This window comes from Pristiophorus japonicus, chromosome 7 (genome assembly GCF_044704955.1).
Source record: "Pristiophorus japonicus isolate sPriJap1 chromosome 7, sPriJap1.hap1, whole genome shotgun sequence".
NCBI lineage: Eukaryota > Metazoa > Chordata > Chondrichthyes > Pristiophoridae > Pristiophorus > Pristiophorus japonicus.
In genome coordinates this window covers 226964876-226989461 of record NC_091983.1, presented here as the reverse complement: position 1 = coordinate 226989461, position 24586 = coordinate 226964876, and the positions used below count along the sequence as shown (strand labels likewise).

The window sequence follows — 24586 nt, the reverse complement described above, 5'->3', positions numbered from 1 at the left end:
GAACTTAAGGAAAGGTAACTTCGATGGTATGAGACGTGAATTGGCTAGAATAGACTGGCGAATTATATTTCAAGGATTGACGGTGGATAGGCAATGTCAAACATTTAAAGATCACATGGATGAACTTCAACAATTGAACATCGTTGTCTGGAGTAAAATTAAAATGGGGAAGCTGGCTCAACCATGGCTAACAAGGGAAATGAAGGATCGTGTTAAATCCAAGAAAGAGGCATATAAATTGGCTATATAAAGCAGCAAACCTGAGGACCACAAGGAATTTAAAATTCAGCAGAGGAGGACAAAGGCTTTAATCAGGAGGGGGAAAAGAGAGTATGAGAGGAACCTTGCTGGGAACATAAAAACTAATTGCAAAAGCTTCTATAGATATATGAAGAGATCAAGATTAGTGAAGACAACCGTAGGTCCCTTGCAGTCAGAATCAGCTGAATTTATAATGGGGAACAAAGAAATGGCAGACCAGTTGAACAAATACTTTGCTTCTGTCTTCACGAAGGAAGACACAAATAACCTTTCGGAAATACTAGGGGACCGAGGGTCTAGTCAGAAGGAGGAACTGAAGAAAATCCTTATTAGGCTGGAAATTGTGTTAGCAAAATTGATGGGATTGAAGGCTGAAAAATCCCCAGGGCCTGGTAATCTGCATCCCAGAGTACTTAAGGAAGTAGCCCTAGAAATAGTGGATGCACTTGTAATCATTTTCCAACAGTCTATCGACTCTGGATCAGTTCCCATGGACTGGAGGGTAGCTAATGTAACACCACTTTTTAAAAAAGGAGGGAGAGAGAAAACGGGGAATTATACACCAGTTAGACTGACATCAGTAGTGGGGAAAATGATGGAATCAATTATTAAAGAAGAAATAGCAGCGCATTTGGAAAGCAGTGACAGGATCGGTCCAAGTCAGCATGGATTTGTAAAAGGGAAATCATGCTAGACAAATCTTCTGGAATTTTTTGAGGATGTAACTAGTAGAGTGGACAAGGGAGAACCAATGGATGTGGTGTATTTGGACTTTCAAAGGCTTTTGACAAGGTCCCACACAAGAGATTGATGTGCAAAATTAAAGCAGATGGTATTGGGGGTAATGTACAGATGTGGATAGAGAACTGGTTGGCAGACAGGAAGCAGAGAGTCAGGATAAATGGGTCCTTTTCAGAATGGCAGGCAGTGACTAATGGGGTGCTGCAGGGCTCAGTGCTGTGACCCCAGCTATTTACAATATACATTAATTATTTCGATGAAGGAATTGAGTATCATATCTCCACGTTTGCAGATGACTCTAAGCTGGGTGGTGGTGAGAGCTGTGAGGAGGATGCTCAGAGGCTGCAGGGTGACTTGGACAGGTTAGGTGATTAGGCAAATGCATGGCAGATGCAGTATAATGTGGATAAATGTGAGGTTATGCACTTTGGTGGCAAAAACACGAAGGCAGAATATTATCTGAATGGCGGTGGATTCGAAAAAGGGGAGGTGCAACGAGACCTGGGTGTCATGGTATATCAGTCATAGAAAGTTGGCATGCAGGTACAGCAAGCGGTGAAGAAGGCAAATGGTATGTTGGCCTTCATAGCTAGGAGATTTGAGTATAGGAGAAGGGAGGTCTTACTGCAGTTATACAGGGCCTTGGTTAGACCTCACCTAGAATATTGTGTTCAGTTTTGGTCTCCTAACCCCGAGGAAGGACATTCTTGCTATTGAAGGAGTGCAGCAAAGGTTCACCAGACTAATTCCCAGGATGGCAGAACTGACATATGAAGGGAGACTGGATCGTCGGGGCCTGTATTCACTGGAGTTTAGAAGAATGAGAGGGGATCTCATAGAAACATTTAAAATTGATGGGACTGGACAGATTAGATGCACTAAGAATGTTCCCAATGTTGGGGAAGTCCAGAACCAGGGGACACAGTCTAAGGATAAGGGGTAAGCCATTTAGGACTGAGATGAGGAGAAGCTTCTTCACTCGGAGAGTTGTTAACCTGTGGAATTCTTTATTGCAGAGAGTTGTTGATGTCAGTTCATTGGATATATTCAAGAGGGAGTTAGATTTGGCTCTTACAGCTAAGGGGACCAAGGGATAGGGAGAGAAAGCAGGAAAGGGGTACTGAGGTGAATGATCAGCCATGATCTCATTGAATGGTGGTGCAGGCTCGAAGGGCCGAATGGCCTCCTCCTGCACCTATTTTTCTATGTTTCTATGTCTGCTGTGACTTTTATTCCCACCCTCGGGCCTCGGTCTGCTCCGGCTCAGGTACGTCGCCGCTCTGCGGAAAAAGTTAGGAAAAACAAGGCAAAGCAAAACCTCCCGCCCCCACTTCACCAGACTCTCCCACTTACCAAACCCTGTTTTCCCACTCTGAGCTGCTGCACTCCGAGCTAACAGCACGTGCCCTCGATTTTTAAATTGCTTGTGGCTCAGATGAGTCACCACTGGTCAGCTGCTCAAAAAACGGTTTTAACTAGTTTTAACTAACTGGCTATTTAGCAAACTACTGGAGAGCTAGCTAGCTAGTTTGTCTCTACCTCAGCCTGAAAGAATGCTAAATATTTAACTGTTAATCTTACTGAGAGGCGACTAGCAATTGCCACCAGCCTCCAAACCCTTGAGACTCTCCCACTCACCAAACTCGGTTTTCCCACTCTGAGCTGCTGCACAGATGCAAAGTATTCATTATATATCTTACCGACATCTTCTGCCTCTACACACAGATTTCATTGACGGTCTCTAAGAGGCCCCACTCTTTCTCTAGTTATTCTCTTGCTCTTAATATATCTATAAAACATCTTTGGCTTTTCCCTGATTTTACTGCCAACATTCTTTCATTCTCTCTCTCTGACTTCCTGATATCTTTTTTAATTCTTATACTCCGCTAGAGTTTCTGCAGTGTTGAGTTCTCCGTATCTGTCATAAGCTTCCCTTTTTTTTTATCTTACTCGATATGTCCCCCGACATCAGAGGGCTCTAGATTTGTTAGCCCCACCCTTTTATTAGTGGAACATACTTGCTCTGTACCCTCAGGATCTCCTCCTTGAATGACTCCCACTGCTCTGACACTGATTTCCCATCAAGTAGCCAGTTCCAGTCCATTTTGGCCCAATCCCATCTCAGCTCAGCAAAATTGGCTTTTCCCCAGTTGAGAACTTTTTTCACTGGTCCCCCTTTTTCCTTTTCCATAACTACCCTAAATCTTACTGAATTATGGTCACTAGCACCAAAATGCTCTCCCACTGATACCCCTTCCACCTGCCTCTCTTCATTCCCCAAAACTAAGTACAGAACTGACCCTTCCTTGTTGGGTTTGTTATGTACTGGCAAAATAATTTTTCCTGAATGCATTTTAGGAATTCCGCACCTTCTGTACCATTCACACTACCTTTTTCCAAGTTAATATGGGCATAGTTGAAATCCCCCACTATTACAGCTCGAAAGATTTTGCACTTTGCAGCAATTTGCCCACATATTTGTTCTTCTATCTCACTCTGACTGCTTGGGGGTCTATAGTACACTCCCAATATTGTGATCGCCCCTTTTTTATTCTTTAATTCAACCCATATGGCCTTGTTTGATGACTCCTCTAACATATCATCCCTTCTCACAGATGTGATTGTTTCTTTAATCAATACTGTGACACCCGCTCCTGTTTTACCCCCCTCTCTATCCTGTCTGAAAATCCTGTAACCAGGAAAGTTCAGCTGCCATACCTATCCTTCTGTCAGCCACGTCTCAGTAATAGCTATAATATCATACTGCCAAGTGTCAATCTGTGCTCTCAGCTCATCTGCCTTATTTCCTATACTCCTTACATTGAAGTATATCACATTTAGTATTGCCAAACTACCCTTTTGTCTATTTTCCAGCCCTTGTTTCATCTATCTTCCAAATTCACTTTCTACTTCTACTACTCTGCTGCCCAATTCCAGCTTTACTTCTCTTCCCACTGAATCTATTCTCCAGTTCCCATCCCCCTGCCAAGCTAATTTAAATCCTCCACAATAAGAATAGCAAAACCTCCCGCGAGGATATTGGTCATGGGTATATTGAGGAGCAACCTGTCCGGCTTGTACAGGTCCCACCTCCCCCAGAAACAGTCCCAATGCCTCAGGAATCTAAAGCCCTCCCGCATGTACCATCTCTCCAGCCACGTATTCATCTTCTCCATCCTCCTATTTCTGTACTCACTAGCACGTGGCTCCGGGAGTAACACGGAGATTGCTACCTTTGAGATCTTGCTTTTTAATCTTTCTCCTAGCTCCCAAAACTCTGCCTGCAGGACCTCACCCCTTTTTCTACCTATGTCATTCTCTTTACTTATCTCTTCCTATTTACATACCTCTATAGAAATGGTTACGATCTGTTTTTATGTCTCTTCCTAATTTACTCCCATATTCTTTTTCTCTTTCCAGATCAATTTCTTGGTCCTTCTTTGCTGAATTCTAAAATCCTCCTAATCCTCAGGCTTATTAGTCTTTTTGGCACCATTATAAGCTCTTCATTCGATCTAATACTAGTTTTAACATCTCTTGTTAGCCACGTTTGACCAGTTTTCCTGTGAGGTTTTTGTGTCTTAAAGGAATGTATATTTGTTGTAAATGATGTATTAGATCTTTAAATGCTAGCCATTGCTGGTCTACCATCATACCTGTTAATGTAGTTTCCCAATCTACCTTAGCCAAGTCACCCCTCATACCGACATAGTTTGCTCTGTCCCTCTCTCCCTGTCACTCTTTTTCACTGTCCCTCTCTCGATCTGTCATCCCTTTCTCTCTCTCAGTTTCTCTCTCTCTCTGTCTCTCTCTTTGTCCCTCTCCCTCGCTCTCTCTGTTCCTCTCTCTCTCTGTCCCTCTCTGTCACCCCTGTCTCTCTCTTTCTCTCTCTCTCTTTCTCTGTCTCTCTCTCTTTTTCTCTGTCTCTCTCTTTGTCCCTCTCCCTCACTCTCTCTCCCCCTCTCTCTCTGTTTCTCTCTCTCTCTGTCCCTCTCCCTCCATCACTCTCTTTCGCGCTCTCTCTCTGTCCCTCTCTCTCTGTCACTCCTTACTCTCTCTCTCTCTGTCCCTCTCTCATTCTCTGTCCCTCTCTCTCTCTTTCTCTGTCTTTCTGTCTCTCTCTCTGTCCCGCTCGCTCTTTCTCTCTGTTCCTCTCGTTCTCTGTCCCTCTCTCTCTGTCACCACTTTCTCTCTCTCTCTGTCCCTCTCTCTCTCTCTCTCTTTCTCTCTCTCTGTGTCTCTCTCTCTCCCTCACTCTCTCTCTGTCCCTCTCTCTGTCACCCATTTCTCTCTCTCTCTCTCTCTCTCTGTTTCCCTCTCTCTCTCTCTCTGTGTCTCTCTCTCTCTCTCTGTCTCTCTGTTTGTCTCTCTCTGGCCCTCTCCCTCCCTCACTCTCTCTGTCCCTCTCGCTCACTCTCTCTCCTCCTCTCTCTCTGTCCCTCTCTCTCTGTCACCCCTTTCTCTCTCTCTCTGTCTCTCTCTCTCGTTCTCTGTCACTCTCTCTCTCTGTTGCCCTCTCTCTCTGTCCCTCTCTCTCTGTCCCTCTCTCTTTCTGTCCCTCTATCTCCCTCCCTTCGGACACTTACTGGTGCCATTCCAAACTCAGTCACTCTCTCTCCCTCTTTCCCCTACCCCCTCCCTTCCCTCATCCCGCAGATACTCACTGGTGCCATTCCTCGCGCCGGGGTCGCTGGAGTTGTGCAATGGGACACAGAGGTCGGAGAAATATTCCTCCTTCTTCAGTACGAAGATGAGGGAAGCCCAGCCGAAGATCACGCCCGTGAAGCTGATGCACTCGAAGAGCCCGGTGGCAAAGGTCAAATACCGCTTGCCCTTCATATTCAACGGTGCCATTGACCCCGAGTCTTGTAAAATGCCCTTTTATAACCTGGGAGGTTCCTGATCCAGTGCCTGAAAGAAAGAGCTCCCATTTCTACAGTGCCTTTCACCACCTCAGGACATCCCAATCGCTGTACAGTCAATGACCTATTTTTGAAGTGTAGTCATTGTTGTAATGAAGGAAACGCCGCAGCCAATTTGCACACAGCAAGAACCCACAAACAGCAATGTGATCAATGACCAGATAATCTGTTTATATTGATGTTGGTTAAGGGATAAATATTGGGTCCCAGGACACGGGAGAAACCTCATTCCCTGATCTTCTTCCAATAATGGCCATAGGTTCTATTATGTCCTCCCAAGGGGATAGATGGAACTTTGGTTTAAAATCACGAAAGACAGCGTATCCTACAGTGCAGTGCTCCCTCAGTACTGACCCTCTGACAGTGCAGTGCTCCCTCAGTACTGACCCTACAACAGTGCAGTGCTCCCTCAGTACTGACCCTACAACAGTGCAGCGTCCCTCAGTACTGACCCTACAACAGTGCAGTGCTCCCTCAGTACTGACCCTCTGACAGTGCAGTGCTCCCTCAGTACTGACCCTACAACAGTGCAGTGCTCCCTCAGTACTGATCCCACAACAGTGCAGCGTCCCTCAGTAGTGACCCTACAACAGTGCAGTCCTCGCTCAGTAGTGATCCCACAACAGTGCAGTGCTCGCTCAGTACTGACCCTCTGACAGTGCAGTGCTCTCTCAGTACTGACCCTACAACAGTGCAGTGCTCCCTCAGTACTGATCCCACAACAGTGCAGTGCTCGCTCAGTACTGATCCCACAACAGTGCAGCGTCCCTCAGTACTGACCCTACAACAGTACAGTGCTCCCTCAGTACTGACCCTCTGACAGTGCAGCGTCCCTCAGTACTGAACCTACAACAGTGCAGTGCTCCCTCAGTACTGACCCTACAACAGTGCAGCACTTGCTCAGTACTGACCCTACAACAATGCAGTGCTCCCTCAGTACTGACCCTACAACAGTGCAGTGCTCCCTCAGTACTAACCCTACAACAATGCAGCATCCCTCAGTACTGACCCTACAACAGTGCAGTGCTCCCTCAGTAATGACCCTCTGACAGTGCAGTGCTCCCTCAGTACTGATCCCACAACAGTGCAGTGCTCACTCAGTACTGAAACTCCAACAGTGCAGTGCTCCCTCAGTACTGACCCTACAAAAGTGCAGCATCCCTCAGTACTGACCCTACAACAGTACAGTGCTCCCTCAGTACTGACCCTACAACAGTGCAGTGCTCCCTCAGTACTGACCCTACAACAGTGCAGCGTCCCTCAGTACTGACCCTACAACAATGCACTGCTCCCTCAGTACTGACCCCACAACAGTGCAGCGCTTGCTCAGTAATGATCCTACAACAATGCACTGCTCCCTCAGTACTGACCCCACAACAGTGCAGCGCTTGCTCAGTACTGACCCTACAACAATGCACTGCTCCCTCAGTACTGACCCTACAACAGTTCAGCGTCCCTCAGTACTGACCCTACAACAGTGCAGCACCCCTCAGTACTGACCCTACAACAGTGCAGCGTCCCTCAGTACTGACCCTACAACAGTGCAGCACCCCTCAGTACTGAACCTACAACAGTGCAGTGCTCCCTCAGTACTGACCCTACAACAGTGCAGCGCTCGCTCAGTACTGACCCTACAACAGTGCAGCGTCCCTCAGTGCTGACCCTACAACAGTGCAGTGCTCCCTCAGTAATGACCCTCCGATAGTGCAGCGTTCCCTCAGTACTGACCCTGCAACAGTGCAGTGCTCCCTCAGTACCTACCCTCCGAAAGTGCAGCACTCCCTCAGTACTGACCCTACAACAGTGCAGCACTCCCTCAGTACTGACCCTCCGATAGTGCAGTGCTCCCTCAGTAATGACCCTCTGACGGGGAAGAGCTCCCTCAGTACTGACCCTCCGACACGGCAGCGCTCGATCAGTACTGACCTTCCGACAGGGCAATGCTCCTTCAGTACTGACCCTCCGAAGTACAGCGTTCCCTCACTACTGAGCCTCCGACAGGACAGCACTCACTCAGTACTGACCCTCCCAGTATTGTCCCACCCTCGTGAGACGTCAGACGTTGGTTACACTCCGAAAGGAATGCGGAGAATCCTGTTCAGTGATTCTCAATTTTACCCAGGGAGGGGTGAGAATGAGGAACTCATGATTGAGGTGAGATACAAAAAGAGGAAGCTGGATAATCACAAGTGTGAGAAAGCAATTGAAGGATAAGTTGACGGGGTGAGATGAAGTGTGGTGGGAGAAGGCCCGTGTGGAGCATAAACACTGGCATAGACCTGTTGGGCCCAATGGCTATTTTCTGTGCTGTAAATATTTTGTTACACTTGCGGAAAACTCTTCCTCATTCATCTATAATTTGCTGACTACTTCCGTAAAATCTAAAATGCAAATTATACAGCGCTCAAAATCAAAACAAAAATAAATGTGGTGAGATAAGAAGAAATTATGGTAGATAATAATTGTTGTGTATGCAATAACTGTTAGTCTGAGTACTGTTTAACTCCAAGAGGTATGTCCTTGGCTCTGCTTTAGTAAGGCCCAAAATGAATAATATACAAAATGACTGGCCTTTTATACTTGGGCTGCACACATATGCGTGCAGCCCAATGGCCTCCAACAGTGACGCCATCTAGTGGCTAGTGATCCCGAAAGTACATACATGACAATACCCACCTCTGAGATATTAACACAGTCTTTTATAAATTGAGATGGTCCGGTGTTTTACCCTCTCGGGTTGACCATCTCAGTTCAACTCCAGCCTTGGGTGAGTGTTCAGAGTCTGTTGTGACTGTTGACTGGGTGGCTGACCTGAGTGGCAATGGCCATGTCAGGGATTGAAAGTCTATTTTCATTGAACATGTCAGTGATTGAAAGTCCTGGTTCACTGATGATCACTGAGTCCTCTGATGACTGGGGGTAGGTTGGTTGGTCATAGAAACATAGAAACATAGAAAATAGGTGCAGGAGTAGGCCATTCGGCCCTTCTAGCCTGCACCGCCATTCAATGAGTTCATGGCTGAACATGCAACTTCAGTACCCCATTCCTGCTTTCTCACCATATCCCTTGATTCCCCGAGTAGTAAGGACTTCATCTAACTCCTTTTTGAATATATTTAGTGAATTGGCCTCAACAACTTTCTGTGGTAGAGAATTCCACAGGTTCACCACTCTCTGGGTGAAGAAATTCCTCCTCATCTCGGTCCTAAATGGCTTCCCCCTTATCCTTAGACTGTGTCCCCTGGTTCTGGACTTCCCCAACATTGGGAACATTCTTCCTGCATCTAACCTGTCTAACCCCGTCAGAATTTTAAACGTTTCTATGAGGTCCCCTCTCATTCTTCTGAACTCCAGTGAATACAAGCCCAGTTGATCCAGTCTTTCTTGATAGGTCAGTCCCGCCATCCCGGGAATCAGTCTGGTGAACCTTCGCTGCACTCCCTCAATAGCAAGAATGTGCTTCCTCAGGTTAGGAGACCAAAACTTTACACAATACTCCAGGTGTGGCCTCACCAAGGCCCTGTACAATTGTAGCAACACCTCCGTGCCCTTGTACTCAAATCCCCTCGCTATGAAGGCCAACATGCCATTTGCTTTCTTAACCGCCTGCTGTACCTGCATGCCAACCTTCAATGACTGATGTACCATGACACCCAGGTCTCTTTGCACCTGCCCTTTTCCTAATCTGTCACCATTCAGATAATAGTCTGTCTCTCTGTTTTTACCACCAAAGTGGATAACCTCACATTTATCCACATTATACTTCATCTGCCATGCATTTGCCCACTCACCTAACCTATCCAAGTCGCTCTGCAGCCTCATAGAATCCTCCTTGCAGCTCACACTGCCACCCAACTTAGTGTCATCCGCAAATTTGGAGTTACTACATTTAATCCCCTCGTCTAAATCATTAATGTACAGTGTAAACAGCTGGGGCCCCAGCACAGAACCTTGCGGTACCTCACTAGTCACTGCCTGCCATTCTGAAAAGTCCCCATTTACTCCTACTCTTTGCTTCCTGTCTGACAACCAGTTCTCAATCCATGTCAGCACACTACCCCCAATCCCATGTGCTTTAACTTTGCACATTAATCTCTTGTGTGGGACCTTGTCGAAAGCCTTCTGAAAGTCCAAATATACCACATCAACTGGTTCTCCCTTGTCAACTCTACTGGAAACATCCTCAAAAAATTCCAGAAGATTTGTCAAGCATGATTTCCCTTTCACAAATCCATGCTGACTTGGACCTATCATATTACCTCTTTCCAAATGCACTGCTATGACATCCTTAATAATTGATTCCATCATTTTACCCACTACCGATGTCAGGCTGACCGGTCTGTAATTCCCTGTTTTCTCTCTCCCTCCTTTTTTAAAAAGTGTGGTTACATTGGCTACCCTCCACTCCATAGGAACTGATCCAGAGTCAATGGAATGTTGGAAAATGACTGTCAATGCATCCACTATTTCCAAGGCCACCTCCTTAAGTACTCTGGGATGCAGTCCATCAGGCCCTGGGGATTTATCGGCCTTCAATCCCATCAATTTCCCCAACACATTTTTCCCGACTAATAAGGATTTCCCTCAGTTCCTCCTCCTTACTAGACCCTTCGACCCCTTTTATATCCAGAAGGTTGTTTGTGTCCTCCTCAGTGAATACCGAACCAAAGTACTTGTTCAATTGGTCCGCCATTTCTTTGTTCCCCGTTATGACTTCCCCTGATTCTGACTGCAGGGGACCTACGTTTGTCTTTACTAACCTTTTTCTCTTTACATATCTATAGAAACTTTTGCAATCCGTCTTAATGTTCCCTGCAAGCTTCTTCTCATACTCCATTTTCCCTGCCCTAATCAAACCCTTTGTCCTCCTCTGCTGAATTCTAAATTCCTCCCAGTCCCCGGGTTCTCTGCTATTTCTGGCCAATTTGTATGCCACTTCCTTGGCTTTAATGCTAGCCCTGATTTCCCTTGATAGCCACGGTTGAGCCACCTTCCCTTTTTTATTTTTACGACCGACAGGAATGTACAATTGTTGTAGTTCATCCATGCGGTCTCTAAATGTCTGCCATTGCCCATCCACAGTCAACCCCTTCAGTATCATTCGCCAATCTATCCTAGCCAATTCACGCCTCATACCTTCAAAGTTACTCTTTAAGTTCTGGACCATGGTCTCTGAATTAACTGTTTCATTCTCCATCCTAATGCAGAATTCCACCATATTATGGTCACTCTTCCCCAAGGGGCCTCGCACAACGAGATTGCTAATTAATCCTCTCTCATTACACAACACCCAGTCTAAGATGGCCTCCCCCCTAGTTGGTTCCTCGACATATTGGTCTAAAAAACCATCCCTTATGCACTCCAGGAAATCCTCCTCTACCGTATTGCTTCCAGTTTGGTTAACCCAATCTATGTGCATATTAAAGTCACCCATTATAACTGCTGCACCTTTATTGCACGCATCGATTGTCTCTTCCTCCGACAGTTCCGGTTCGTCTGTGTGCCGCAGCTTTGTCTGATCCATATGTTTCCCGCATGTTTGGCCATTTTTGAGCTTGACAATAAATACTCTGTTGCCCTCCTTGGCCATGACAGTGCCAGCGATCCACTTGGGACCCTGACCATAATTCAGAATATATACAGGATCATTTACAGAAATATCGTGTGACACAGCAGCGCGATCGTGATACCCGTGCTGACTTTGTCTTCTATATTCAACATGATCATTCAAGCAGGGTGTACAAGAGATAGCTTGGTCTTAAGACCTCTCTTCACCATTAGTTCAGCCGGTGACACCCCGGTAAGCGTGTGTGGTCTTGTCCTGTAACTAAGCAGTATGCATGATAGGTGGGTCTGCAGTGACCCTTGGGTTACTCGCTTCATACTCTGCTTTATGATTTGGATAGCACGTTCTGCTTGCCAATTGGATGTAGGTTGAACCGTGCTGACTTTACATGTTTGATACTATTGAGTTTCATAAATCCTGACTGGTGAAGCACGATCCGTTGTCGCTAACAACCATGTCAGGCAGACCATGTGTCGTAAGCATGACACTGACATTCTCAATGGCAGCTGTGGATGTACTGGATGACATGATTATACACTCTATCCACTTCGAATATGCATTCACCACAACTAAAAACACCTTCTCCAGGAATGGACCTGCAAAGTCTATGTGGATCCTGGACCATGGTTTGGACGGTCACGACCACAGACTCAATGGTGGTTCCGCTGGTGCTTTGCTGAGCTGCATGCAAGTGTTGCACTGATGCACACATGATTCCAGCTCAGAGTCAATTCCTAGCCACCATACATGAGACCTGGTGATGGCTTTCATCATTACAATGCCGGGATGTGTGCTATGTAGCTCACGCACAAATTTCTCTCTCCCTTTCTTGGGCATAACAACACGACTGAATAGACAGTTCATCTTTACGACCAATGTAAGGTTTGGTCTCCTCGCACATTTGCTTGGGTATGGCAGACCAATCAACTTTGAGGATGCAACTCTTCACCACCGATAAAATCAGGTCATGGATGGTCCAGGTCTTAGCTTGTTGAGCCGTGACAGGGAATCCTTCACTCTCAAAAGCATCCATAACTAACAATAGGTCCTCCAGTTGTGGTGTTTCCACCTCCGGTGTGGGCAACGGCAGATGGCTCAAAACATCGGCACAATTCTCGGTGCCAGGTCTATGGCGAATGACATAATCGTAAGCGGATAATGTCAGCGTCCACCTCTGGATGCACGATGGAGCATTGGTATTGATACCTTTGTTTTCAGAGAACAGTGAAATGAGCAGCTTGTGATCTGTCTCCAGTTCAAGCCAAAGACCAAACAGGTACTGATGCATCTTTTTAACCCCATACACACAGGCTAGTGCTTCTTTCTCTGCTATACTGTAGGCTCTTTCCACTTTAGACAAACTTTTTGAAGCATACACGACTGGTTGAAGTTTACCCAACTCATTAGCTTGTTGGAGTACGCAACCAATTCCATATGACGAAACATCGCAGGCCAATACTAAATGTTTACATGGGTCATAATGTACCAACAGCTTGTTAGAGCAAAGCAGATTAGTGGCTTTCTCAAAAGCTCTGTCGTGAGACGCATCCCACACCCAGTTGACGCCTTTTTTTAGCAGCATGTGCAGTGGTTCTAATACGGTGCTCAATTTAGATAGGAAGTTACCGAAGTCGTTGAGTCGACCCAGGAACAAATGCAGCTCCGTCACATTCTGCGGCCTGGGTGCATTCTTGATGTCCTTGGTTTTTGCGTCCGTGGGCCTGATGCCGTCAGCAGCAATTTTCCTCCCCAGGAATTCAACCTCTGGTGCCATGAAGACGCACTTCGAGCATTTCAGTCTGAGTCCCACTTTGTCCAGACGATGTAGAACCTCTTCCAGGTTGTTCAGAAACTCCTCGGAGTCACGATCTGTGATCAGGATGTCAAGTTGGAACACGACGGTTCTGGGAACAGACTTCAGTAGACTCTCCATGTTCCTCTGAAATATTGCTGCAGCCGAGCGAATTCCACCTGTGATAAATAAACTGTCCTTTATGCGTGTTAATGCATGGAAGTCTCTTCGACTTCTCGACCAGCTCCTGTGTCAAGTAGGCCAACATCAAGTCCAGTTTGGTAAACGACTTCCCCCCCCCGGCTAGCATTGCAAACAAGTCATCAGCCTTCGGTAATGGGTACTGATCCTGTTTCGAAACCCTGTTGATCGTAGCCTTGTAGTCTCCACAGATTCTGACTGTGCCATCACTTTTCAGCACAGGAACAATGGAGCTGGCCTATTCATTAAATTCAACCAGTGATATGATCCCTTCATGCTGGAGTCTGTCCAGTTCGATTTCGACCTGCTCCCTCATCATATATGGAATTGCCGAGCTTTATGATGGATGGGCCTTGCATCCAAGTCCACGTGGATCTGTACCTTGGCTCCCGTGAAGTTGTCGATGCCTGGTTCGAACAGTGAGGGGAACTTTTTCAATATTTGGGCACATGTATCTTCCTCCGACGACAATGCCTTGACATCATTCCAGTCACATCATATTTTTTCAAGCCAGTTCCTGCCGAACAGCATTGGGCCGTTGCTTGGGACAATCCACAGCAGTAACTCATGAACCGCACTGTCATACGACACTTTAAATGTGGCACTGCCAATCATCGTTATGAGTTCTTTGGTGTACGTGCGCAACTTGGCAGTGACTGGAATCAGCCTGGGCCTCACAGCCTCAATGTTCCACAGCTTGTTGAATGCCCTCTGGCTCATTATCGATCGACTCGCCCTCATGTCCAGTTCCATCGATACCGGTACCCCATTAAATTTCATGTTGATCATTATTGGTTTGCTCTTCATTAGAAATGAGTACAGTCCATACACTTCCTCCTTTGGTATCATGGATTGCGTATCTAGATCCGCACTTCTGACCATCATCCTCCACATGGTGTGTTGCAGCACGCTTGCTCATCTGCAGACACTTGCCCCACTCTCAGACAACCTTTGCAACTATATTGCTTAAATCAGCACTGCTGGTGCCGGTGATTTCCCCCACAATGCCAACACGGAGAAATCAGATTAATTCCCGCTGGGCAGCAACAGGTTTCACATACGCAGTCAGGTAGGCCCTGCCATGTGTCGCTCTGCCGAACGCCGAATCAATCATATTTACAGTACTTCCTGAGTTTCGATTTTTCACTGATATCTGCTTTAGACTTCTATCCGTCGTCATGCATGACTGAGAGATCATGATGGCCCTATTCAAGTCCAACGTCTCCACCGCCAGTAGCTAACGCAGGATCACCTCGTGGTTCATGCCGACTACAAAGAAGTCCCGCAGCATGTCTGCCAACACAGCCCCGAACTTACACGGTCCCGCTAGATGTCACAGGTCAGCAACAAATTCTGCCGCATTCTGGCCCTCTGAGCGAACGTGTGTTTAAATCTGTATCTCGAGATGATGATGCCTTTGTCTGTCTTAAGGTGGTCCTGTACCAGTGTACACAATTCTTCATATGTCTTCTCTGTTGGACTCACAAACAGGAGTAGATTCTTTATCAGACCATAATTTTGTTGGCCATGAAGAACTGGCTCAAACAGCTCACAAAGTCTGCTCAATCTTCTCCTTCCACAAATCACTCCAACAATCCAATTGTGCTCATTTTTGTAGGCAAAGGTTCTTGTTGCCTCATCGCCAAATATTGTGTATGCAGTAACTGTTAGACTGAGTACTGTTTAACTCCAAGAGGTATAACCTTGGCTCTGCTTTATTAAGGCCCAAAGTGACTAATATACAAAATGGCTGGCCTTTTATACTTGGGCTGCACACACTTGGTGCAGCCCAATGGCCTCCCAGTGCCACCATCTAGTGCTAATGATCCCAAAGTACAGCCATGACAATAATCTATGCAGAAGAATGTAATATCAGTAATGTGCCAAGAAAGTCCATCTGAAAACGTTGCCAAGTCTCCTGCAACATTGTTGGAAAGAATTCCGTGGGCTCGATTGTACTTTCTGAAAATGATCATTCGCCCATGGGAGGAAAATCATAAGAATATAAGAATTAGGAGCAGGAGTAGGCCATTCGGCCCCTCGAGCCTGCTCCACCATTCAATAAGATCATGACTGATCTTCTAGATCAACTCCACTTTCCTACACTATCCATATATCCCTTGATTCCTTAATATTCAAATATCTATCAATCTCCGTCTTGAATACACTCAACTACTGAGCCTCCATCGCCCTCTGGGGTAGAGAATTCCAAAGATTTACCACCGTCGGAGTGAAGAGATTTCTCCTCATCTCAGTCCGAAATGGCCAACCCCTTACTCTGAGACAGTGACCCCTGTTTCTAGACTCCCCAGCCAGGGGAAACATCCTCCCTGCATCTACCCTGTCAAGTCCTGCAATCATTTTTTATGTTTCAATGAGATCCCCTCTCATTCTTCTAATCTCTAGAGAATATACACCTAGTCTATTCAATCTCTCCCCACAGGACAATCCCCACATCCCTGGAATCAGTCTGGTAAACCACTGTTACACTCCCTCTATGGCAAGTATATACTTCCTTAGGTAAGGAGATCAAGGGGCAAGATTGTTCTCCGACTGAAAGGGTTCGCACTCGCCGATCCTGAAGGAGAACGAAATTCAGTTCTTTGATTTTTTTTCTGGTCGGGGCGATGTTTGGGGCAGCTGCGGGGCGGAAGTACACTTGGAGCAGAGCGGACATCACTCAAAGTCATCAGTGTTGTGTTGATGCGTCACAACGTCCCTCCCCTCAGTTAAAGGGGAAGGCCGCTGTGAGCTCTGTACTTAGTTTAATTTGGTCCACTGGGACACCAGGGAGGGTTTGGCCGGGCCAGCCGCCCGGTACCCAAGAGGGTTGCCGGGCTGCCTGCTGGAGGCCTGGCCAAACCCGTGGCCGCCATTGTCGGGCCGAACTTGTAATCGGCTGACAATTGAAATAAAATGGCGGCAGCGGCAGAGCGACTTCCCCTTTAAGGACGGACGCACTTCCCAGCCACACTCAGCTTCCTGCAGGAGAACGCTGTCGGGGGCATCGAGCGACGGCCGATCCGCTCCTGCGGGCAATTTCCCGCCGGGCAATTTCCCACGCGGGGTGGAAAAGGGTTGCCGCCGGTGGGTGGGGTTTGGAGCGGACCAACACCGCTGGTAAACAAATGGAGGGCAATTTCATAAATGTTGGTGACTCCTTGCTCACGAGGCGGTGAGTCCTTACTGTCCTCCTGCTGCCTCTTTAATGTGGTCACGTCTCTTAAAGAAAAAGGGGCAATTTCAGCCCCAAAACTGTACACAATGCTCCAGGTACCATCTCACCAGGGCCCTATATAATTGTAGTAAGATGTCTGGCCAACATACCATTTGCTTTCTTAATTGCTTCCTGTATCTGCAAGTGAACTTTCAGTGATCCGTGTCCAAGGACACCCAGCTCCCTCTGAACACCAATCTCTCACCAGTTAAAAAATAATCTGCTTTTCTATTTTTCCTACCGAAGTGGATAATTTTGCATTTTACCACAATCGTGACAAATGTACTGCCCTTCAATACTTGATTTCTTTCTCTCTCCTCTCTTTCTCTCCCTCGCTCCCTCCCTTTGTCTCTCCCTCACTTTCTTTTTCTCTCTCTCTCACGACCCATATCACTTTTGTTGAAATACAGAACATTTGATGGAGCTATAGAAAACATGAACGAGACGGTAAAAATAAAAGACAGCTCATTGATGCTGAAAGATACAGGGACCCGCAGATAAAAATATTTGTCATATTACCTTTGCAAAACTTCCTTAAAGTTCAAATAAATTCCCTTCCCAAAATAGTGATATTCCAAACTCCAACCGCCCATATAAGTGCGTGATTCAGCACCTCCCGTTCATTGCTGCACTGACGCAGAGGCAGTACTGAGGGAGTGCTGCACTGTCAGAGGGGCAGTACTGAGGGAGTGCTACACTGTCAGAGGGGCAGTACTGAGGGAGTGCTGCACTGTCAGAGGGGCAGTACTGAGGGAGTGCTGCACTGTCAGAGCGGCAGTACTGAGGGAGTGCTGCACTGTCAGGGGGGCAGTACTGAGGGAGTGCTGCACTGTCAGAGGGGCAGTACTGAGGGAGTGCTGCACTGTCAGAGGGGCAGTACTGAGGGAGTGCTGCACTGGCGGAGGGGCAGTATTGAGGGAGTGCTGCACTGTCAGATGGGCAGTACTGAGGGAGTGCTGCACTGTCAGAGGGACAGTACTGAGGGAGCGCTGCACTGTCAGAGGGGCAGTTCTGAGGGAGTGCTGCACTGTCAGAGGGGCAGTACTGAGGGAGTGCTGCACTGTCAGAGGGGCAGTACTGAGGGAGTGCTGCACTGTCAGAGGGGCAGTACTGAGGGAGTGCTGCACTGTCAGAGGGGCAGAAATAAGAGAGCACTGCACTGTCGGAGGGGCAATACTGAGGGAGCACTGCACTGTCGGAAGGGAAGTACTGAGGGAGCGCTGCACTGTTGGAGTGACAGTACTGAGGGAGCACTACATTGTTGGAGGAGGCAGGACTGAGGGTGTGCTGCACTGTCTCCCTCTCCCTCTCGCTTCTTCCTTCTCTCTCTCCCTTCCTCTCCCTTAAGACAAGATAGAGGCAGAGAGTTGGTTTCCACTGGTCGGGGAGACTAGAACTCGGGGGCACAGCCTCAAAGTACGGGGGAGCCAATTTAAAACTGAGTTGAGAAGGTATTTCTTCTCCCAGAGGGTTTTGAATCTGTGGAATTCTCTGCCCAAGGAAGCAGTTGAGGCTAGCTCAGTGAATGTAATCAAATCACAGATAGAAAGATTTTTAACCAATAAGGGAATTAAGGGTTATGGGGAACGGGCGGGTAAGTGGAGCTGAGTCCACGGCCAGATCAGTCATGATCTTGTTAAATGGCGGAGCAGGCTCGAGGGGCTAGATGGCCTACTCCTGTTCCTAATTCTTATGTTCTTATGTTCTATATGTCCTCATGCATGATTTCTCTCTCCCTCCCTCCCTCCTTTGATCGCTCCCATTCTCACTCTTGCACTTTTTCCTTGCGTTCGTTCTCGCTCTCCCTCACCGCCTCCCGACACCGCCGCCCCCCGCCCCACCCCGGACACTCTCTGGTGCCATTATTCGCTTTGAGGTTGCTGGAGTTGTGCAGTGGGATACAGAGGTTGGAGAAATATTCATCCTTCTTCAGTATGAAGACAAGCCCAGCCAAAGATCACGCCCGTGAAGCTGATACACTCGAAGAGCACAGTGGTGGCAAAGATCAAATGCCGCTTAACCCTCTCATTCAGCGGTCTCATTCACCCTGAGTCCACAGTGATTCACGCCTGTGTGCTTTCCTTCTCCTTCCAATATTAGGCTTAAGCTAATCCATTCTCCTGTCGGAAACCAGCCACTCTATTAACACTGTCATCTCCCACCTTTAACTGGTGCTCACCCAGGGACACCAATGTTAGCGGGTCGAGGAGGAGGCGCGGTGAGTCTGGAGGCCTATAAAAGTCCCAACACTCGGAGAGTGGCAGCGTGGATGAGGATCCAGTTGGAGCAGGGAGAGAACTGCAAAAAATATTAGATAGAAATCGAAGGGTGACGTCACAGCCAAGGAGGTAAGTGATTGGCTGGTGAGCAGTTTTTCTTCTTTTTCTTTTCCTTTATCAATAGGTAACCTTTATCATTGTTGCCAAATTATGTTAATTTAAGGGTTAAGTCATGGCAGGAGAGCCCAGACACATGTTATGCTCCTCCTGTGCTATATGGGAACTCAGGGACGCTTCCAGCGTCCATGACAACAACATGTGCAGGAAGTGTATCCAACTGCAGCTCCTGACAGACAGTATTGCGGCACTGGAGCTGCGCATGGATTCACTCTGAAGCAGCCGCGATGCTGAGGATATCGTGAATAGCATGTTTAGTGAGTTGGTTACACCGTAGACAAAGGTTACAAAGACAGAGAGAGAATGGGTGACCAGCAGGAAGGGCAGTGGAAGGAAGGTAGTGAAGGGGTCCCCTGTGCTCATCAACCTGCAAAACAGATACACCATTTTGTGTACTGTTGTGGGGCATAACTCATCAGGGGAGGGCAGCATCAGCCAAGTTCATGGCACCATGGGTGACTCTGCTGCACAGGAGGGCAGCAAAAAGAGTGGGAGAGTTATAGTGGTAGGGGATTCTATTGTAAGGCGTATAGATAGGCGTTTCTGCGGCCACAATCGAGACTCCAGGATGGTATGTTGCCTCCCTGGTGCAAGGGTCAAGGATGTCTCAGAGCGGTTGCAGGACATTTTGGAGGGGGAGGGTGAACAGCCAGTTGTCATGGTGCATATAGGTACCGACGATATAGGTAAAAAAATGGGATGAGGTCCTGCAAGCTGAATTTAGGCAGCTAGGAATTAAATTAAAAAGCAGGACCTCAAAGGTAGTAATCTCTGGATTGCTACCAGTGCCACGTGCTAGTCAGATTAGGAATTGCAGGATAGCTCAGATGAATATGTGGCTTGAGCAGTGGTTCAGGAGGGCGGGATTCAACTTCCTGGGACATTGGAACCGGTTCTAGGGGAGATGGGACCAGTACAAACTGGATGGTCTGCACCTGGGCAGGACCAGAACCAATGTCCTTGGGGGAGTGTTTGCTAGTGCTGTTGGGGAGGGGTTAAACTAATATGGCAGGGGGATGGGAACCTAGGCAGGGAGACAGAGGGAAATAAAATGGAGTCAGAAGCAAAAGATAGAAAGAAGAAAAGTAAAAGTGAAGGGCAGCATTACAGCAAAATTCTAAAGGGACAAAGTGTGTTAAAAAAAACAACCCTGAAGGCTCTGTGCCTCAATGCGAGGAGTATTCTTAACAAGGTGGATGAATTACCTGCGCAGGCAGCTATTAACGAATATCATATAATTGGCATCACGGAGACATGGCTCCAGGGTGACCAAGGCTGGGAACTCAACATCCAGGGGTATTCAACATTCAGGAAGGATAGACAGAAAGGAAAAGGAGATGGGGTAGCATTGCTGGTTAAAGAGGAAATTAACGCAATATTAAGGAAGGATATTAGCTTGGATGATATGGAATCTGTATGGGTAGAGCTGCAGAATACCAAAGGGCAGAAAATGCTAGTGGGAGTTGTGTACAGACTACCAAACAGTAGTAGGGAGGTTGGGGGCAACATCAAACAAAAAAGTAGTGATGCGTGCAATAAAGGTACAGTAGTTATCATGGGCGACTTTAATCTACATATAGATTGGACTAACCAAACTGATAGCAATACGGTGGAGGAGGATTTCCTGGAGTGTATTAGGGATGATTTTCTCGACCAATATGTCGAGGAACTAACTAGCAAGGACTAATTAGCAATCTTGTTGTGCGAGGTCCCTTGGGGAAGAGTGACTATAATATGGTAGGATTCTTTATTAAGATGGAGAGTGACACAGTTATTTCAGAGACGAGCGTCCAGAACTTCAGGAAAGGTAATGTTCATGGTATGAGACGGGAATTGGCGAGATTAGACTTAGGAATTATAGTTAAAGGGTTGACGGTGGATAGGCAATGGCAGGCATTTAAATATCATATGGATGAATTTCAATAATTGTACATCTCTCTCTGGAGTAAAAATAAAACTGGGAAGGTGGCTCAACTGTGGATAACAAGGGAAATTAGGGATAGTGTTAAATGCAAGGAAGAGGCATATAAATTGGCGAGAAAAAGCAGCAAACCTGAGGACTGGAAGAAATTTAGAATCCAGCAGAGGAGGACAATGTGTTTAATTAGGAGGGGAAAAATAGAGTATGAGAGGAAGCTTGCAGGGAACATAAAAACTGACTGCAAAACCTTCTACAGATATGTGAAGAGAAAGAGATTAGTGAAGATAAACATAGATCCCTTATAGTCAGAATCAGGTGAATTTATAATGGGGAACAGAAAAATGGCAGACCAATTGAACAAATACTTTGGCTCTGTCTTCACGAAGGAAGACACAATTAACCTTCTGGAAATACTAGGCGACAGAGGATCTAGCGAGAAGAACTGAAGGAAATCCTTATTAGTCAGGATATTGTCTTCGGGAAATTGATGGGATTGAACGCCGATAATTCGCCAGGGCCTGATAGTCTGCATTCCAGAGTACTTAAGGAAGGGGCCCTAGAAATAGTGGATGCATTGATGGTCATTTTCCAACAGTCTATCGAATCTGGATCAGTTCCTATGGACTGCTGGGTAGCTAATTTAACACCACTTTTAAAAAAAGGAGGGAGAGAGAAAACCGGGAATTATACACTGGTTAGCGTTACATCGGTACTGAGGAAAATGTTGGAATCAATTATTAAAGATGAAATAGCAGTGCATTTGGAAAGCAGTGATATGATCAGTCCAAGTCAGCATGGATTTATGAAAGGTAAATCATGCTTGACAAATCTTTTAGAATTTTTTGAGGATGTAACTAGTAGAGTGGACAAGGGAGAACCAGTGGATGTGGTGTACTTGGAATTTCAAAAGGCTTTTAACAAGGTCCCACACAAGAGATTGTTGTGCAAAATTAAAGCACATGGTATTGGGGGTAATGTACAGATGCGGATAGAGAACTGGTTGGCAGACAGGAAGCAGAGAGTCGGGATAAATGGTTACTTTTCAGAATGGCAGGCAGTGACTAGTGGAGTGTCGCAGAGCTCAGTGCTGGGACCCCAGCTATTTACAATATGCATCAATGATTTAGATGAAGGAATTGAGTGTATTATCTCCAAGTTTGCAGATGACACTAAGCTGGATGGCGGTGTGAGCTGTGAGGGGGATGCTAAGGGGCTGCAAGGTGACTTGGTCAGGTTACGTGAGTGGGCAAATGTATGGTAGATGCAGTATAATGTGGATAAATGTGAGGTTATCCACTTTGTTGGCAAAAACGTGAAGGCAGAATATTATCTAAATGTCGGCAGATTAGGAAAAGGAGAGGTGCAACGAGACACGGGTGTCATGGTAAATCAGTCATTGAAAGTTGGCAAGCAGGTGCAGCAGGCGGTGAAGAAGGCAAATGGCATGTTGGCCTTCATAGCTCGGGGATTTGAGTATAGGAGCAGGGATGAGTTAGATATGGCCCTTATGGCTAAAGGGATCAAGGGGTATGGAGAGAAAGCAGGAAAGGGGTTTGGAGGTGAATGATCAGCCATGATCTTATTGAATGGTGGTGCAGGCTCGAAGGGCCGAATGGCCTACTCCGGCACCTATTTTCTATGTTTCTATGTTTCTCTGTGGTTACCTTCACAACAAAGAGTTGTTAATCCGGACACAGTAACTCCGCTGTGGTTTTCATAATAACAAGCTTTATTACAGTGACTGATTTGATCTTATTTTATGAAATGTATATTTTTTAATTAATTCCCGGAATGTGGGTGTTGCCGGTCTCTAATTGCCCTTGAGAAGGTGGTGCTGAGCTGCAGTCCTTCATTTAAAAAATCAATCTACTCCAGCATCTCTTTCTTTTAGCATTTTTCATCATAGAGCAAATGTGAGAGAATGGAACTTAATCTTGTCTCCAGATATGAACAACAGGACGAGGGAACAGGAGAAAGATTTGGCCTAACCACTTACTGTACTATAAACAAAGCTCGTAGCATAGGGGCAAATGTGAAAAGATTAGAAGCTGCGGCCTCAGCTGAGCGTACAATTTACATATTGCGTAGGACGGGCCAAGGTTGTATTATAGTATAAGAATAGAACCAGGACCCCTTCAACTTCAGGGCATTCTCGTGGGTCAGGATACAACCGCACGGAGGGCCAGGAGGGCGGGAGCTGATCACCCCAGGACTTGTGTTGTTCTCGGAGATCAGAGAGTGTTGTCGGAGATGGTCGGAGCCTAGGAACCAGGTTTTATTATTTGCATATCATTTATTATAAACGGAAGGCCAAATGAGTCACTGAAATAAAGTTGTTATGATAAAATCACTAGAAAAGCAGAAAGTGAATTTGGAAGACAGAGGAAACAAGGGCTGGCAAATAGACATCAAGTGAGTTTGGCAGTGCTAAATGGTATATACTTCAGTGCAAGGAGTATGGGGAATTAGGCAGATGAACTGAGAGCACAGATTGACACTTGGGAGTACGATATTATAGCTATTAGAGACATGGTTGAAAGAAGGGCAGGTATGGCAGCTCAACATTCCTGGTTGCAGGGATTTCAGATGGGATTGAGAGGGGGATAAAAAAGGCAATATTAATTAAAGAAACAATTACATCTGTGAGAAGGAATGATATGTTAGAGTGGTCATCAAATGACACCATATGTGTTGAATTGAAGAATAAACAAAGGGTGATCACACTACTGGGAGTATACTATAGACCCCCAAACAGTCAGAGGGAGATAGAAGAACAAATATGTGGGCAAATTGCTGCAAAGTGCAAAACTATAGAGCTATAATAGTGGGGGATTTCAACTACCCTAATATTAACTGGGGAAAAAAGTAGTGTGAATGGTACAGAAGGTGCAGAATTCCTAAAATGCATTCAGGAGAAATTCTTTAGCCAGTATGTAACTAGCCCAACAAGGGAGCGGCGGTTCTGGACTTAATTTTGGGGAATGAAGAGAGGCAGGTGGAAGGGGTATCAGTGAGAGAGCATGTTGGTGTCAGTGATCATAATTCAGTAAGATTTAGGGTAGTTATGGAAAAGAACAAAGGTGGTCCAGGAATAAAAGTTCTCAATTGGAGTAAAAACAATTTTGCTGAGCTGAGATGGGATTTGGCCAAAGTGGACTGGAAATGGCTACTTGATTGTAACTCAGTGTCAGAGCAGTGGGAGACATTCAAGGAGGAGATCCTGACGGTACAGAGCAAGTATGTTCCCCTAAAAAAAAGGGTGGGCCGAACAAATCTAGAGCCCTCTTGATGTCAAGGAACATACATGGTAAGATAAAGAAAAGCAGAGAAGCTTATGACAGATACCGAGAACTCAATGCTGCAGAATCTCTAGCGGAGTACAAGAAGTGCAGGGGTGCAACTAAAAAATATATCAGGAAAATAAAGAGAGAGCATGAAAGAATGTTGGCAAGTAAAATCAGGGAAAACCCAAAGATGGTTTTTAAAGACATGAAGAGCAAGAGGATAATTAGAGAAAGAGTGGGGCCTATTAGAGACCATAAAGGAAATCTATGTGTAGAGGCAGAAGA

The 24586-nt window shown here is 46.3% G+C and overlaps 1 protein-coding gene across 1 annotated transcript in view; it reads right to left on the bottom strand.

Moving 5' to 3' along the window:
- The window catches only part of LOC139266679 (equilibrative nucleobase transporter 1-like), an 84205-nt gene extending 78349 nt beyond the window's left edge, over positions 1-5856 (bottom strand). Inside the window, exon 1 of the mRNA XM_070884269.1 lies at positions 5667-5856. Coding sequence (XP_070740370.1) covers positions 5667-5856 — 190 coding nt within the window. The remainder of the gene's footprint in view (positions 1-5666) is intronic.
- Positions 5857-24586: the final 18730 nt, after the last annotated feature.